General features: G+C 44.5%; 1 protein-coding gene across 3 annotated transcripts in view; it reads right to left on the bottom strand.

Moving 5' to 3' along the window:
• The window catches only part of ATRN (attractin), a 148,383-nt gene extending 132,194 nt beyond the window's left edge, over positions 1–16,189 (bottom strand). For all 3 annotated transcript variants that reach the window (XR_015286516.1, XR_015286517.1, XM_086887864.1), the window contains exon 1: positions 15,846–16,189. Coding sequence is in view for 1 of the 3 variants with exons in the window: in XM_086887864.1 (XP_086743990.1) it covers positions 15,846–16,150 (305 nt within the window). In the remaining 2 variants the exon portion in view is untranslated. The remainder of the gene's footprint in view (positions 1–15,845) is intronic.
• Positions 16,190–17,675: the final 1,486 nt, after the last annotated feature.

Below are 17,675 nucleotides of genomic sequence, written 5' to 3'. Positions count from 1 at the left end.
ATATAGGTCTTCTTCTATCTTCTCTCTTTCCTGATCTCCTTAGGACCATGATGTTCTGGGCTCCAATTCTTTGACTAGCAGCTGCTAGGTCTGGGTTCACTGGCATTCTGATCACCTTCATTCCTTCTACTACACTAGCAATTAACCTGATAAAACAGGGAATAAAACAAGGCATAAGCAATAATCCAGCGAAGGCACATGATAGAAAGATACCCATCTTCTTCCACAAGGTTTTCCCAAATAGGTTATCCTACTGGTGGGAATCCCACACTGCGTTCCATTTCTGTACTGGCACACAGGCAAGCTTTCTGATGTTTGAGCCTATGTTCCTAAATTTTGGGCAATTCAGTAGGTTTGTGTTCCACCAGGGATCCCTTCCTGACGTTTTGTAGTTTTACCAGAATAGCATGCCATATTGAGACACAGATGATGGGTGAAACATCTTTAATTTTTTCCAGCAACTTTCCAGGTTCTATGGCATTCAATGCAACAGTCAGCTAAGATGGAGTTTACTACGACTAAAATTATAACCCAGGCGGAAGTATTTAAATTATTCATTTTCAGGACTGATTATCTTTTAAGGGTTAATTTTAGAGGGTTACTTCTCTGTATCAGTCCAGTCTGGTCCTTTAATTTGGGTTTCATGTGCCCACCCTCTCTTCGTAGTGTGTACTGCTCCCTCAAGCATATTTGAAAGCAACCTTCCCATGCCAGTGTCAAAGTGTCGTTTTTTCAAGATTTTACCAACACGCAATATCCCAGTTTTACCTGATGTATGTAAATGTCCAGGGCTGAGCTTTGGGGCAATAACCCCTTCTTCTAAAACCTGCAAAAGAAAGCATTATCTCCTGCAAATAATTTTTGCAACACAGGTCATTTGTTTCAGGAACTGGCAACCCTTCCTTCCCAAATAACGTAACCCAAACAACATTTCATAAGAAGATACTCCATGTCAGGGCTACTAAAACCAGCAGGGCATGCCTTCCCCTAGTCTCATTGTGCCACTCTGCAGAATCAGAGGTTAAGTCTCCCAGACAATTGCCCAGATTGTGAGAAACACTCACTCACCAATAAAGTTGAAAGAGAACAAAGTCATTGAAGCAAAAATATTTATCAATATAAACACGGCAGCTGAGTCAGGTGCATCTCACTGAGGAGGCACACCTCCCCCTGAAATGTACAAACTTTTATGCCCTGCCCCAGCCATGGGGCATCCCTGACCCCTTTCCCACTGCCTGGGTACTCAGGAACTTACATTCTTTCTGACCACCTACTGCACTCAAACCAACACCTTCTTCACTCTCCCCTTTATCTCCCTCCTAACAAACATCAGTTAACTCCCCTTTTCCTTCCCCCTACATTCATGAGTCCCAGCCTCATGCTAGCTACATCTTTACCTACGTCACATTAAGTATACATTCTTATGGCTGAAATAAAACATTATTTTATCTCTCACAATAGAATCATGAAATGGTTTGTGTTGGAAGGGATCTTAAAGCCCATCCAATTCCAAACCCCCACTACTGTCAGGGACACCTTCCACTATTACAGATTGCTCCAAGCCAAATCCAGTCTGACCTTGGACACTTCCAGAGATGGGGCAGCCACAGTTTTGCTGGGCAACCTGTGCCACCTCACCATTCTCATCAAAAAAAGCTCCTTCCTTATATCTAATCTAAATCAACACTGTCTCTGTTTGAAGCCATTCCCCCTCGTCCTGTCCCTCCAAGTCCTTGTCCAAACTCCCTTTACATCTTCCTTCTCAGCTCCTTTCCATTACTAGAAGGCCACAATTAGGTCACACCAGAGCCTTGTCTTCTCCAGACTGAACAATCCCAATTCTCTCAGCCTTTCCTCATAGCAGAGCTGCTCCATCCCTCTGAACATCTTGGTGCCTCCTCTGGACTCCAAAAGCTCCAGGTCTTTCCTGTGCTGGGGTCCCAGAGCTGGAGACAGCTCTGCAGGTGAGGTCTCACCTGAGCAGGGGAGAATCCCCTCCCACAGCCCCTCTTTTAACTCTTATCCTCCTGTTTAACACCTCACCAACTGCTCCCCTTCCATGCCTGCAGTATGAGAAGGAGCCTGATTAAGTCTATATCAATAGAAAGAGCAGAATGGAAGATAAACTCTCCAGATTTCCTCACTACCACACCTGAGATGAAAAGTTCTTCATAGGTCATGCAGTGCAGTCCAGTTCTGGATGCTGCCATTGAATCAAAGTGGCTTCCAAAGCCCAGATTCCAGTTATTTATATCTTACAGGTGCTTTCATCCTAAATGATGCTTATAAAACATCTGACACACATACTTATTGTATTTTAAACAGTATCACTTACAAATGGCAAATATATCTAGCAATTTCTGTCTATGTACTATCATTCTTTCCTTTAATGCATTCTTAAATTTTGATCTTGAGGTCAGACTGATGCAGCTGAAGAAAGCAGATCGTCTTTCCCAACATTTTTTTTAATCACTGCTCCACAAACCAAAGACTCAACTAATGTTACTTTCTTTGACTAGCTTCTTTATCCCATTTTTAAAATTGCTCTTAAAAGATTATCCATACACCTGATCAAGGGCAAAATTCAATTATAATTAATGATGAAAAGGTTTTAAAAGTGAATTAAGGATGTAGAGAGATACAACAGAACTTCTGAAAATCTCATCAAAGCATTACAAGAGTAGTGATGAAAAAGGCAGAAAATCTCATTTGAACCAGTGAACATGAATGCCACCAGTATACAAATAATCAAAGTACAACATGGATTATTTTAGGGGCAACACAATGCTAATGTTATGACTAAGAGTCCTACATATTCCCTCGGTAACACAGTATGTATATATGGGTCCCATGTTCTCACTTTCAGTGCTCAGGATGGGCTCTGCAGTCAGCTTGGGAAAGGACTCACCATTCTCCAAAAGCTTGGTGTGGAAACAGTTCTCTAAAAGCACATTCAAATTGGCAGGTAAGACTCTGATGGCATCAGTCTGACAGTGCCCAGCCTCAGTCTGCAGGGACTGCCAAGTACCTCCTTGTACCCAATCAATTCAGCATCACAGCTGTTATCCACTTCATAAATCAGTCCTTTAATTCTATCCTGTGTTAATTCACTTGGAGAGGGAAAAGGGATATAATCCTTCTGAACTGCAACTTCAACAAAAACACAGCAAAGTCAGGGTACAAACCATGACTGTGGACAAAAACAAAACCCAAAAAATTTCCCAAACCAGACCAAGTGGCGCACAGCAGCTTCCCTTCCCCATTTTCAATCCTGTTGCAGTCTGCTGCCACTGATTTGCTACGGATATCACCAGGAAGCAAGGACAGCAGGGAAGATCACTGTACTGGTTTTGGCTTTATTTCCACATGGAATCACACAATATCCTGAGTTGGAAGAGACAGACAAGGATCATTGAATCCAAGTCCTGGCTCTGCCCAGGACACCCCAACAATCCCACCCTGTGCTTGCGCGCATTTCCCAAATGCTCCTGGAGCTCTGGCAGCCTTGGGACCATGAGGACCTGGGGAGCCTGGGCAGTGGCTGACCACCCTCTGGGGGAAGAACCTTTTCCTGATATCAACCTAACCCTCCTTAAGAGAGCTCCAGCCATTCCCTTGGGTCCTATCCCTTGTCACAGAGGGCAGAGATCAGAGCTACCCCTCAGGAGGAACTGCAGTTCACGGTGACCTCTGACTCAGCCTCCCCTCCTCTCCTGCAAGCATATTTCTGAAGATGCTCTGGGATAAGACTGCAGGTGGCATATTGCCACCATTTACCTTTAGTTCAGTGCCCATTTAGAACAGACATGTCCTATGCAGTCTGTGGACAGGGTTCCTCAGAAGGCAGCTCATAACAACATTTTATTTACATTTTAAGATCCTAAAGTTTAATTTCAAAATCCCACACCTGAAAAGTTTGGGTTCCATTTACTGCATGTGTTAGGGAATATCTCAAACAGTATCAGCACCAGCAATGTTTTAAGATATTTTACTGTATAATCAGTAAGACCTTTGCTGCCAAGACCAGGATGAGATGATACATAATATACTTCCTACTTGATATATCAAAATTACCTTGTACAACTATTATACTCTGCTGACCTGTTCTCTTTTCTCCTTAGTTCCATTATTTAAATAGAATACCATATATTAAGGAACATGACATGCACAATAATTTGACTCCACATCTCAGAAATCAGAGAGCTTTACTTACACTACAGATGTTTACACATACTATGTACAGAACTAGCTGTCAAAAGAAAACCCAAAAAGAAAATTTAGAAACGTATCATTCCTACTATTTTCACTCCTCGCAGAAGTTACAGCAACACACAACTCACTGGGGCCAAACTTTTCCAGAGTTTGTTTTTAAAGACCTAATAATGAACATGTACAACTTATAAAAGAAAGGTTATAAAACGACTCAAAGTCATTAGAGGAGGACCTCTGCTAAAATGTGAGTCAGTCATGGTAGAGAGAAAAATATGTTTGTATGTATATATTTTACCCCACTAAAATTATACTATCTGGCACTTTTTAAAATTTAATTGGAGATGAAAGGGAAAGCATCTCACGCCAAGTCACAGCCCTGACGTGCCGTAAATCTTCAGCAGGTCAACAGCCCAGCCTGTCAAAGGGCTTCCAACACTCAGTTTGACCATCAGGCACAGCACCTTTTAACTGCTCTTATCACATGTTTAAGTTAGGAGATTTAAAAAACTTTCCACAATGCTTTCTGACCTCAAAATGGGTGCTTTTTCTTCTTAAGATATGACAGTTACCACAGAGATCCTCCATAGTGGTTTATCTCCTCCAGCACTGACGGGTAGTGGCCTTCATCCATCTACTTTCATATTTTTCAGTGAGAATTTGCTCCTTCTGGTCACGTCAGTCAAAAAATCCTTATGTTACAAGACACTGAGAAAACATCAATTTCAGTTGTGTCTATAGAATCCTGTAAATCTCCCTGAACCTGAACAGAAAGATTTCCTTCAGTGAATGACAGAAGTTGACTTATTATTTATTGAACTTACTGAGGAAAAGCAAGACAGCCTTGATGCCCAGAGAGCTCCACAAACCCCAGCCATAAAGGGCTCAGGCTTCTGCAAATTTATCACTTTAAATCCATATGAAATGTATGAAAAATTCAAGTGCAAACAAAAATCAATAGGTACACACATGGTTGTCTCCTACAGAATTTCCTCTTCAAACCCACAGGTAAAAGCAAGGAACCCTGTGGGTACATGCTGAGAGAGTTGGGGTTGGTTCAGCCTGGAGAAGGCTCCAGGAAGAAATTCCATTACCTTGCAGTACCTAAAATGGCCCTCAGAGAGCTTTAGAGAAACTTTGGACAAGGACATGGAATGACAGGACAAGGGGGAATGCTGTCCCACTGACTGCGGGCAGGGTTAGATGGGATAATGGGAAGAAATTCTTCCCTTTGAGAGTGGTGAGCATCTGGCACAGGTTGCCCAGAGCAGCTGTGGCTGCCCCATCCCTGGAAGTGTCCAAGACCACTTGGATGGGACTTGGAGAAACCTGGGATAGAGGAAAGTGCTTCTGCCTTTGGCAAAGGGTGGAACAGAATGGGCTCCAAGGTCCCTTCCAAGCCAAACCAGTCTGTATTTCCATGAACTAGACATATGAAGTTACATCAACCTACAAGAAAACGGGAAAGACCTCCCTCCATGCTCACTGGGAGATTGTCCAGCCCAGCCATAGCACCTGATCCCACTGGTACTGGTGAACCTCATGTAGAACCTGTCTTACCACAGACAGGGCTTGAGGAGGCCAGGACTACAATTACATAGGGTGAGTCACCATACCTTCATGTCTGCACCCATATTTCAATCCTACCTGCCCTGGAATACTGGAAAATCACTAGGATTTAGAACAGTGGGAATATAGCAAAGGATGTCTCCTCCAGCACCATGTCCTACCTAATGCACACACATCTTGCACTGTGAGCAAGCAAAGCTCTGGCACAGAAGCCACCCTGATGCTTCAACCCGCTATGATCTGGTAACGCTATTTTCACATTGTGATTTCTTGTCTTTCCATATCACATGACAAATTTCCATAAGTGCTGAATAGAGAAATTAAGATCGCATTTAAACTCTATCACTTTTAACACACAATAGCTTTTTTCATCAGCCTCAGTGAAGATGATTTAGGCATATTTATAGTAACATTAGCCACATTTCTTCTGTAGGGCAGTATTCTCAGAATACCAGTTGCCATGCAAAACCATTATTAAAATATGCTTCCAAACCTCCAAATTCCTACATAAACAGAGTCATCATCAGAACATCTTTAAACCATATAAATAATTTGTCCTATGAATTAAAAAGGAAACTGAACCAAGGGGATTAGATGATGAACTGTACTGATTCCTGAAGTCTGTGATCATCTATTCTCAAGGGAACAGTAAAGTTAGAGGCTATAAAGTCATTTCAGCTTTTCCAGCCGGACCACACATTCCTGTTCCTACCAGAAATCAAAATCCCCATCCTCTCACATTCAAACATCAAATTTGCATAGAAATTGTCATCGCACCATTCACGTAATGGAATTCTGCTGGTACTGACATTTACCTGCTGTCCCAGAAATTCTCATCAGCTCAGGTACTGAGAAAAGCTGGGAATGATCCATGAATTACTGGTTTAACATGCTTTCAGTACCTCGGAGTTTTCTGTGGGCTCATCACATAAATTCAGATAAAACAAGTTAACAGACTATCAGCAGCATCCACAAGAAAATCTTAAAATTCCAGCAATATTAGTATGGATGTTTCAGAAAAAATGTGCATAGGCGGGAAGTCAAGTCCTGGTTTTGACTTTGAACCACTTCAACACCTCCTCAAAATGATTCATCCTCCAGAAGTTGAACGAGGGCATACTTAAACACCCATTACTATTCCCAAAATGAAAACCAGTAACTTTAAAGAGTCATTGCAACCTGTGCTTGTGAGAAAGACACTGACTGACCCGAATTTACAGAGCTGCCTGTTATGTGTTTCAATGCAATATCAACCTTAACTAGATGTAATATCAACCTTAACAAAAGTGCACAAACACACTGTCAAACAGGAGGCAGCAACTATACATGACTGCAAGATGCAAACAGAGTGCATCTTGAACAACAATAAATTTCAACTTTTTCTACAAAATTAAAAGCAACTCACCCTACAATTTTGCCTGCTCCTGATCTCCCCTTGAAAAAAATTTAAAATCATCAGTGACCCCAAAATGAATTATTTCTCACTCTATTATTTGGAATTCAATACTTTGCTTCTAGCAAGCCAGCAACTTCAATGTATGCTCACAATTTGGATACAGTAGTATACTTTTTTCTAGCAGCACAAAAATCCTTAATAGGAAACAATGTTGGCATTTTCCCTGATTTTTTTTGTTTTGTTTTGTTTTGTTTTTTTCTTTTTCTTGTAGCACTGGCCTGTCCAGTCAGTACTTCAGTTCCACACTACTCTGCAACTCAGGTCTTGCAAAGGCTGGAAATTTTAGCAGCATCACCTTTGATGATTTCACACAAGATCAAGGAGACACTAGAGATCTAAGCTCTGAAATCACTATAAAAATTCAAATTACACTCTCCACTCCGGATTAATGTGTATATTAATCATTAAACAGGCAGGTGCACAACTCTGGCACCTGGAAATATGCTGCATATCTGGAAATATGCTGCACCTTTCTGCAAAAATCCTTTACAAAACCACCTTGGAAAGATTATTTTAGAGGAACTCAAACACATTTTTGATAGAAACAAGCAATGAAATCTAAAAGCTGTGCTCCAGATAAATCTGAATCATAGATTTCCCCTAGACAGGGCAATTACATTCAAAACATCTGGGAGCAGTGCCATGACACCAACATGTGGAAAGCGACCAAACTGTGGAAGGAAAGAGGTAATGACACAAGCACAAAGAAACTGAGGGAAAAAACAACACTAAAGCCACTCAATACACAGCTAATCTACTGCAGGAGGAATTTTTTTCATTGCAATGACTGAAAACTAAACAGCTTTTAATCACAAAATAACTGAAGACATGACTACTCCTTCCCTTTACCATGAAATAATATTAAATCCACCCTAAATTTTCTGAATGGAAAAATAGCTCTCACTTTCTGTATCTGAGTTTATAAAAGAAGTTTACAAAAAATGCTAATTCACCTTTGCCAAGCTTCTTATCCTTTAAGTAGAAAAGCACCACCTCGGAGACAGATACTACATTTTCAAATACAAACACTAATAAGAAAGTCTTCCAAAGAGTGTTTTCCTAGCACAGCTTTCCTTATTTTGTTTCCTTTCAGCTTACAGAAACTAGCAAATAAAAAAAAAAAAAGGTTTCTGAAAATCAGGAAATGGAGGGTAAAGGCAAATAATAGAAAATCTGGGATTTTCACAGCTATATTTGTACATCCTGGATAAGTCTCTATGTAAAGCTAGGCAGCACTGTCTAATGGTAAAGGCCATTACAGATAATTTTCACCCCAAAGAAGATGTGCAACACCCTCTACATACACGAAGCAACAACCCCCTATTTAAATTTTTGCAGCACACACTGAGCACACCTGAGATGAATTTGTGTACAGCTACACTTTTACTTCTGCAGCTCTGAGCCCAGCAGTCATGGCAGGGAATAAAAGGTAGTTTACGCACTGGAAAACCCTTGGTTGGAATGCCCAGACCACCTCTGTCAGCATGGTATCCCCTAAACCAGCTTAATTCCACTTCTGCATTTCCAGGGAACTGAAAATTCTGAATCTGGAGATACTGCAGGAAAATTGTTTTACCAAGCGAAGCCACAACCAGGACCAGGAATGTTCTCCAGATCCTGAGGTGTCCAAGAATTACTTCTCACAATCTTTTCTGGAGATCAGCTGCCCCTCTTTAGCAGAACTATTGCGCAGTTCATCAGTAAAACATTTAAATTCTTCTCCATCATGCAAGATGCACTAAGACGCTTGTTATCAGCCCAGAACACAAGAGTCCATTTTCTTTAAATTATTCTCAATATCCCCCATTATGCCAGTGTCCCAAATTTAGATTATCAGATTGCTACATATAAAGCTTGTTCTGTGTGCAGTAAAGGGCTCTTAACAACACTAATGATGTCACAACTCTGCAATAACGACAGAGCCTTTACGTTCTGAATATCCCAAGCATTTCACATTCCTCAAGCCCAAACCGTGCCCGGAATCATCTGCATGCAGCACACATCCCCCAAAACCTTGGCAAGCAACCTGCCTCTCCATCAAATAAATATTTATTTTAAGCAAAGGGAGGAAAAGTGACAGTCTTAAGTAGATCTAAAGGAACTTGTGTGAGGATCAGCCATAAACAAAGCAAGGGAACAAAAGCAGGGAACAAAAAGCAAGCATCGTTACTGCTCCAGTGTTTCGGTGACTAAATGAGTATTTCATTCAAAACTGTGCACAAAAGCAAATTAGCATCTCTGTTCACTGCTGTAAAACTGATTATCACATATTCCAGTGCTGCTTCCAAGATGCTGCAGTGGTTTAATGGGCAGTTGTGAGCACATGGCTGTGCAAGAACAAAGCAATGGCATAAAACTGCTGTGGTCCTTCTTACAGTGAATTCCAGTTTGGAGCACCTCCCTCCTCCCCCAAAACCACTTACAAAATCACATCATTCTGAACTCCATCTTCTGCCTGTTTTACTCTGGTTTTTCATTATGCTTTAGAAGATGTGATTTTAAAACTCCTACTTGCTAGGAATATTTTGCTAAGGGACTCCGGCTGGTATTCCCTGATACTTACAGAAACAGAGAAATGAGACAGAAATGGTGACCGCTGCAGATAAGGATGTGTTTGTAAGTCTAAGTCAGTGATACGTTCCTGGATTTGGCAGGCAGAGAAATGTTATCCTTTATCTGCTTTGTTCCAGGAGGTCTCATGCTCAGACTGCTCAGCAGGAGGACAGGAACAGGACAGGACTTACTCCTCTCTCTCACACATGAAGTGTTCAGTAATTCCAACAACTAAAGCTCCAATAGGGAAGGCACTGGATGTGTGTGAAGCAGAGATGATGGGGAGAATCCAGCATGAGCTGTTTTGTCTGACTGCTCTGAATTTTCCACTACTGCCTCCTTACTATAAAGCAGACTGAAAATAAGCAGTGAACTTATTGCAAACATTAACAAAACCTCCCGCAAGTCAAATATTTATGCTGCTCGCTTAGTACACAGTAAAAACTGCAGAAAAACTCAGGTACTTCAAAAACACTGAATTATTTCACAGGCGAAGTTTTGTTCTTAAAGCAGCCCTAGTAAAATATCAGATCGTCCAATAAAACAGTGAGAGGAGCAATAATACAGAATTCAGATTAAATATTAGCCATGAGTTTCTCAGTGAACAGATTATTTATTTAAAATCATGGAATGGTTTAGGTGGGAAAGGACCTTGAAGACCATCTAGTCCCATGCCCCCGCAATGGGCAGGGACACCTTCCACTAGACCAGGTTTCTCCAAGACACAAAATATATAATAATTATATATAATACATGTATATATTATATACATGTATGGATAGGCAGAAATATAGATATGCATGCATGAAGATATCCACACATACCTCCAAAAGCTAAATAAAAGCATATAATTGTTATTTTTTTCTCAGTGTATACATTAAAATTGATGATGTTTAAGTATTTCCTACTCGAATAGCTGTAGTATTCTTTTTTACCAGTGCAGTGTTTGAGCGAGCCTTTCATTAAGCAGTATGGAAGAGAAAATTATTTTAATGCACAATAATATCCTAATGAAAACAGAGAAACAGAATGGGGATCAGGTACAAATGTAGCCCTCAGATGTAATTTGAGCACTTAAACTGATTTGATTCGAATTGCCAACATCTTTGGATCTATTAAGCAGCTTCCTGACCTTCCTAAATGTGCAAACTGCCTCAAGGTAGCTTTTTAAAGACAATAGTTTGTATTTAAGCTTTTGACCAAAAGTTCCTATTAATTTAACAAAGAGAATTGTGATAGTTCTTTTCCAGCTCACAACTCTCTCAGGTTGTGATTTACACAAATCTTGAGATAAAATTCCTCTTCACTGTAATATTCTTTGGCCAAGGACACTCTATTACCACCAAGCCCTTCATTACATTTAATCAGCAACACATAACTGCTCCCATTATATTAATAAAAGGGAAATTTAAAGGATATACTCTAATCTCATTTTTTTTTCTCTCGAACTGTCAGGTTGCATGGGCAAGTCCTGCTTAGCATTTGCTATCTCCCACCACAAAAATAGTATTACCATGAATGGAGCACCAGTGCCTTTACACACAAAATCCATATCCCTGGAATCATTTGGTATTTCATTATACAGTCAAAATAAACTGCCCATCACTGAGCATACACGCACAGTCCACATACACCGACTGTTCAAGAAGTCAATTATTATCCTGAATTTGTTAATTCAACCCTTTACAATCTCAGGACAATAAATCTATGTGAACCAGAGGTCATTTCTTGCCCTGTGCTTTACCTGCCTTGTCTGGTGAGGAGTGGCTAAAGGAGCTGGGGGTGCTCAGCCTGGAAAAAACTCAGAGGGCTAGAACGAGAAAAGCTCATTCTTACTCTCTTAAACTCCCTGACAGGCAGGTGCAGCCAGGGGGAGTCAGGCTGTACTCCCAGGAAATATGAGACAGGACCAAGAGGAAATGGCCTCAAGTTGCATTTGTGGTGGGGGGTTAGACTGGATACCGGGGGAAAACGTCTTCATGGGAAGGCTGGCCAGGCACTGGAACAGACTGCCCAGGAAAGTAACTGAGCTCCCATCCCTGGAAGTGTTCAAAAACATGTGGATGTAGTTAGTGGTGGTCTTGGCAGTGCTGGAGAGCGGCTGGACTCGATGATCTTAGAGTGCTTTTCCAACCTTAATTCCATCTGCTAATTCGGCAGCTGGCTGATAACGCAGTTTAGGCAGGACAAGAGGTTGTGTCAGTGAGCTGCAGATAGTGCTCTAAAGAGTCTGTTAACTAAGTGTGCAGCATTTTCTTGATTGTACAATAACCAGTGCTGCCAATTTCACTCTCAAGGTTTGAGCTCCCAAGCTCCCACTGCTCCAAATGTTATTTCAGGATGCTGCTGCAGCTTTGTGACTGAGGAATTTCTCATCCCTCCCACCAGTAGCTCCTCTCCTGCCCATATCATGGCAGCTCGAAGCCCACAGCAGCCTCCAGCCAGCCCAGAGCCCTCTGGAGGTTTGTACTGAAACAGAAGACACAAGCACATCAGGCACATTCTGTGTTTTCTACTTCGGCTTCGTTAACACCAAGATGTTTATCTTTGAACAACTAAAGCGGCTGGTTCCACATCTTCAAAAAAAGTCACCTGAAGTCCTTCCTAAATCAGCCTTCTAGCTCTGAAGAGCACCACTGACCTGAGGTGTGTTGCTCATACATCTAACTGCAGTCTAAAAAAAAGATTTCCCAGGGAAAATGGGAAACAGAGCATTAACAGATTGCAACTCAATGCTACAAGTTCATCCTTCACTGTGAACACAAGATGTGAGAGATTAGCAGCTTACTGAAGCACAAGGTGTATCTTTACAATGTAAATCAAAACAGTCAAGGCCACAAATATAGTCATCATATACATCTAGATAAGACAAGGCGATTAACATGCCAAATTTAATTACATCTCTCAGTCCAGTAGATAAGCACATGGAATAGGCTGCACATAGAAAATAATTTTCACCTGCTCTTCTACTTCCCATTCGTACCTACAGCACCTAATAACACATTAAGTCCTTTGAAGACAAATTCTTGACAACCGTGAACCAAAAACAAAACCTCCTGCAGAGCCAATTCTGACAGGAGACAGAGCAAACCCAAAGCATGTGAAAGAAGACACATGACTGCAAAACTCTGAACATTGTTTGTCTGCACTTCTCAGAGCTCCAAGTTTAAAAACACTACTAGAAACTTAAACTCCTTAATAAACTAATAAACAGACAAATAAACCACCTACGGAGAAAAACATCTACTATGTTTTCAGGCAAAATTTTAGACTAGAATTGTATGTGAGAAAGAAAAAAGAAGATTTATCAAAACAGGTAAGAGGTTAAAAAGATGAGGTTCTATTAGCAGTGAATATATACAAATTCTTTTTTTTTTATTTGGCATTACCATTCGTAAAAGAAGCCTCTCAAATACAGTCCCCTTAAAATGACAGATATCCTAAGTTTCTCCAAGAGAGTAACAGGTATGAGGCTATTCCTTAAAGCTCCCTCCCAGCTAAAAGAAAATGCTTATCATGACAGCTGCAAAAAGATATTAAAAAGGCAGGTTTGAACTTCAAGGGTTTGCCTAGCTTGGAATCATTTCCATACAAAACCCTTTTTAAACTGTTTGTAAAACACACTCATCTACAGACTGTCAAAAAGTATGAATAAAAATATGAAAGTAGTTCTCTTCCATTAGTTCAAGTTATACAGACAGTTACCCTCCTCTCAAATCCATAAGGAACATCATCGAAGAGTACTTGGTACTTTCAGTAGCTTCCCCAGAAAGCAGCTACTGCCTAGGATAATCATCCTTTTCACATTTCCTTCTTTTCCAGGAATCAGCCCTGCCAGGGAATTCACCTAATGCATGCAGGCACACACACTGGCTTTCTCACTGCCACAGCTGACAAATCCAAGGCAGGTAGGTAACCATCTTACAGAAACTACTGCCATAACAGAGAAGCCAAGGGGCATCCTCAGCCTATTCCCATGAAGATTTCCATTTTCTCATCCAGTGGGATACACTTCAGACACACACAGAACCCAACCCTAAAAGAACTGGTTCCAGCACCGTCAAAACACACTTTCCATCATCATATAGCCAAAAAATCACAATCCTGTGCAGACACCCCTCATTCCCACACACAGTCATTTGCACATGGCCTCAACCAGTGCAGTCAGAGGGTTTCATCCCTCTGCCCAGAGCCCTCCTTTAGCCCTTTTTTCCTCAAAAAAACCCCACAAAAACTCTGAAGCAGCAGGATTCTCCCAATATCTCCAATATCTCCTCTGTCCTGTTCAATCCCCTCCCACTGCCCAGTCTGCCTCCCCACAAGCCCGGGAGCTTTTTTCCACTAGCCTGCTATTCCCACTGTCCCTCCCGAAGAACCAGCAGCATTACAGTTCCAAAAGATGAGTCTCCCAAATGCCAGCTACTCCCATAAGGATATTGCTTCTCTCCCCTGCACATACCATTCCTGGAATAACCTTTAACCAAAACCAGCACCTGCTGATCTGCCAAGAGAAGCTTCCTTATTTCCCCCCCACCAAACACCTCTAGTGTCCCCACCCAGCCCTAACTTGCACGCCCTTCTCCTCCAACCTGTTCTCAGTCTGATCCAGTCCCATCTCCACATTAGTCCCTCTCCCCGCCCAGGAACTGGCCCCACACCCACACTGTCCTCCTGTCCACCTGCTCCTCACAGCTCAATCTGCTTCCAGCTCCAGCCACATCCACACACACACAGCCACCTCCATTCACCTACCATCCTTTGACTTCCATTTATACAGTCCCCAGACCTAACTCTGCTGCCAAAAAAATAGCCCCCTACCAACTTCCCTCTAGCCTTACTTCCTGTCCAGGCCTACTAAAACTTAAACCAAACATTTTCCTGGCTCTGCAATCCATCACACCCAGACATCCCATTGTTCCAGTGCCCTAAAATCACATCTCTGCTCCTATACAGCCCCCTTAGAGTCACAACTGATCGCCGGTTACAACTTTGCAACCCCAGCCAACCAACACCAAAAATTCAGCCTTCTCAGAGGTGCCTCTCTGCATTAGAAACATCCTGTACTCACCAAGTGGGGCATACAACATCCACATCCCATTGCTACCAGACCTCCCCCAGGAAACTCCAACCACTCACCTCTGCTGTGGACCTCCAGACCTAGCCTTCCACACTGTCACCCCATCACAGCCATGCTGCTGACACTCCTCGAGCCTATTTCTGCACATCCACCTCTCCTTCTGCACCTAAATCCCTTTTGTTCCTCTTCATGGCTCCTGCCCATCCCTTTACACCCACATCCCCCTGAATCAGCCCCACACTCATACCATCACTGCCTAGAGACCCAGCCCCTATTGTCCCCTCAACATGCTCATATCCTGCCCTAACACCTGCATCCTTACCATCACCTAGACCTGTTCCTCACCTTTATCATCACTTGGACCTGCCTCTGACCTTTATCATCACCTGAACGTCCCTCACCATCCCCTTGACCTGCCACTCACCTTTAGTGTCACTTCCATCTGCCGTTCACCTTTAACCTCACCTGGTCCCGCCCCTCACCTTTACTGTCAGCCGGCCCTTTCCCCTCGCACCACGACCCTACTGCCCTCACTTATCCCTGGACCTCCCGCAGCCTCCCACCCTGTTTGAGTGTCCAAATCTGCTTCTCGTACCCACCTCCCTATTTCCCTCAAGTGCTCCTTTGGGCAACCTGACCCGGGCCACCGAGCCACTGTTCGGTGTGTGTCCCCTCCTTTATCCCTTGCCCTGTCCCGCAGCCCCATCCCTGATGTGGCTGCTACACACTCCCCTCCGTACCCTGAACCAGCCCGAACCCCATGGTCCAAAGTAACTCCTCACGCAAACCAATCCCCTACCCCTGAACCAGCCTTTCCCCTCCGTACCCCAAACCTAATCCCTCACTCCTGAACCAGCCCTGAACCCCGAAACGACCCCGAAGGAGCCCCTCAACCCCCGACCACACCGACCCCAAACGTCCCTGCTCTCCGACCCCCGCGCCATTGCATATCCCCGTCCCCCCCGCCCCGCGGGGTCTCACCTGAAGCGCCCCCCGCAGTGCTGGCACTGATCGCCCACCCAGCCAGGCTGGCACTCGCACTGCCCGGTGCCCGGTTGGCACCGCCCGCCGTTGGCGCACGGCTTGTCGCATTCCTTGGACACCGCCACCTCCTCGCCGGCGGCGGCGGCGGGGCCCAGCACCAACAACAGCAGCAGCGCCAGCAGCGGCGGCGGCGGCGGCGCCGGAGACCTCCCGCCCCGCCTGCCCGGTCCCCGCCGCGCCATCTGCGGCCGCTGCCGGGTGGGAGCGGGGCGGGCGGGGGGCGGCGGCACAACGCGGACCATCGGCCGCCGCGGGGCCTCCGCCGGTCCCGCTACGGTGGCCGCGAGTGGGGGGGGAACTCAGAGGGCGGGGCAGTGACGTCACTCGCGCGGCCATGGCGGCGGCGAGGGGCGGGTCAGGGAGGCGCGGAGCCACAGGATCAGTTCACTAATTGCAATCCCTGGTTTAGAAAGAGTGCAATCAGTTCTTGGTTAGGTCCTACAGCTGCAAAGCTCTTCACTGAGCGGTGAGTTTCTCATCTCAGCAAGTTTAACAAGCAGAGTTTAAAGCACATGGCAGTTCCTAAACCATGAAATGGCCTTTCCCAGGAAATCAGTCGATTTTAAATTGAGCTGTAAAATTAAAGCCCCTTTACTGCTCCCCATGAGTTAAATATCACAGGTGAGGAAGCAGCAGCTGGCACAGATACAGCACGAGCACTGCCCCAGTTAAAGGAAGGCTAATGGGAGTTAACCACAGAATCACTGGGGTTGGGAAACACCTCCAGAATCACCCAGTCCAACCTGTGACCCCCACCACACCCACACATCCCTTGTCACACAGCCCAGAACACCGAGTGCCACATCCAGCCGTTCCTTGGACACCTCCAGGAGTGGGGACTCCACCACCTCCCTGGGCAGCCCCTTCAAGACCTGACCACGCTTTTCAGGAAGAAATTCCTGCTGATGTCCAAGCTGAGCCTGCCCTGGCCCAGCCTGAGGCCGTTCCCTCTCCTCCTGTCCCTGTTCCCTGCGAGCAGATCCCAAATCCCCCCCGGCTGTCCCCTCCTGCCAGGGACTTGTGCAGAGCCAGAAATTCCCCCTGAGCCTCCTTTGCTCCAGTCTGAGCCCCCTCAGCCGCTCTTGGTGCTCCAGAGCCTTCCTCAACTCTGTTCCTTTCCCTGGGCATGTTCCAGCCCCTCAGTGTCCATCCTGAATTGCGGAGCCTGGGACTGCCCCCAGCCCTGGAGGTGCTCCAGCAGTGCCAGCACATAGGACGGGCACTGCCCTGGGATGGAGCAATGCCGTGTGCTGGGCTCCACTGCCCACCATGGACGATGGGGAGGGGATGGCTGGGTGTCCACCAGCATCCCGGGGTGTCACTGTACCCCAGGTGACACAAAAAGGTTCCCTCAGAGGTGGGGTTGTGTCCCCCCTACCTAGGGAATGCCCTCCAGCCACCCCACAGACTGTGAGTGTGGGCCTGAGGTGTGCGGAGACCTCCAGGCCGAAGGGGAGGGAAAAGGAAGTGTTCAAGGTGGGACTGAATGGGGCTCTGAGCAACTTAGGAAGCAGTATGGGAAGAGATTATTCCCGGTGAGGGTGTAAGGCTCTGGCACGGGTTGCCCAGAGCAGCTGTGGCTGCCCCATCTCTGGCACAGACCAAGGCCAGGCTGGACAGGGCTTGGAGCAGCCTGGGACAGTGGAAGGTGTCCCTGCCCGTGACAGGGGGTGGAATGAGATGAGATTTAAGATCCCTTCCAACTCAAACCATTCTGTGATTTTATGATTCTAAGTGTGTAATAAAAAAAAAAAAAAAAAAAAAAAA

The sequence above is a fragment of the Cyanistes caeruleus genome, chromosome 5 (genome assembly GCF_971803275.1).
Source record: "Cyanistes caeruleus chromosome 5, bCyaCae1.hap1.1, whole genome shotgun sequence".
Lineage (NCBI taxonomy): Eukaryota > Metazoa > Chordata > Aves > Passeriformes > Paridae > Cyanistes > Cyanistes caeruleus.
This window is presented reverse-complemented; position numbering and strand designations above follow the sequence as displayed.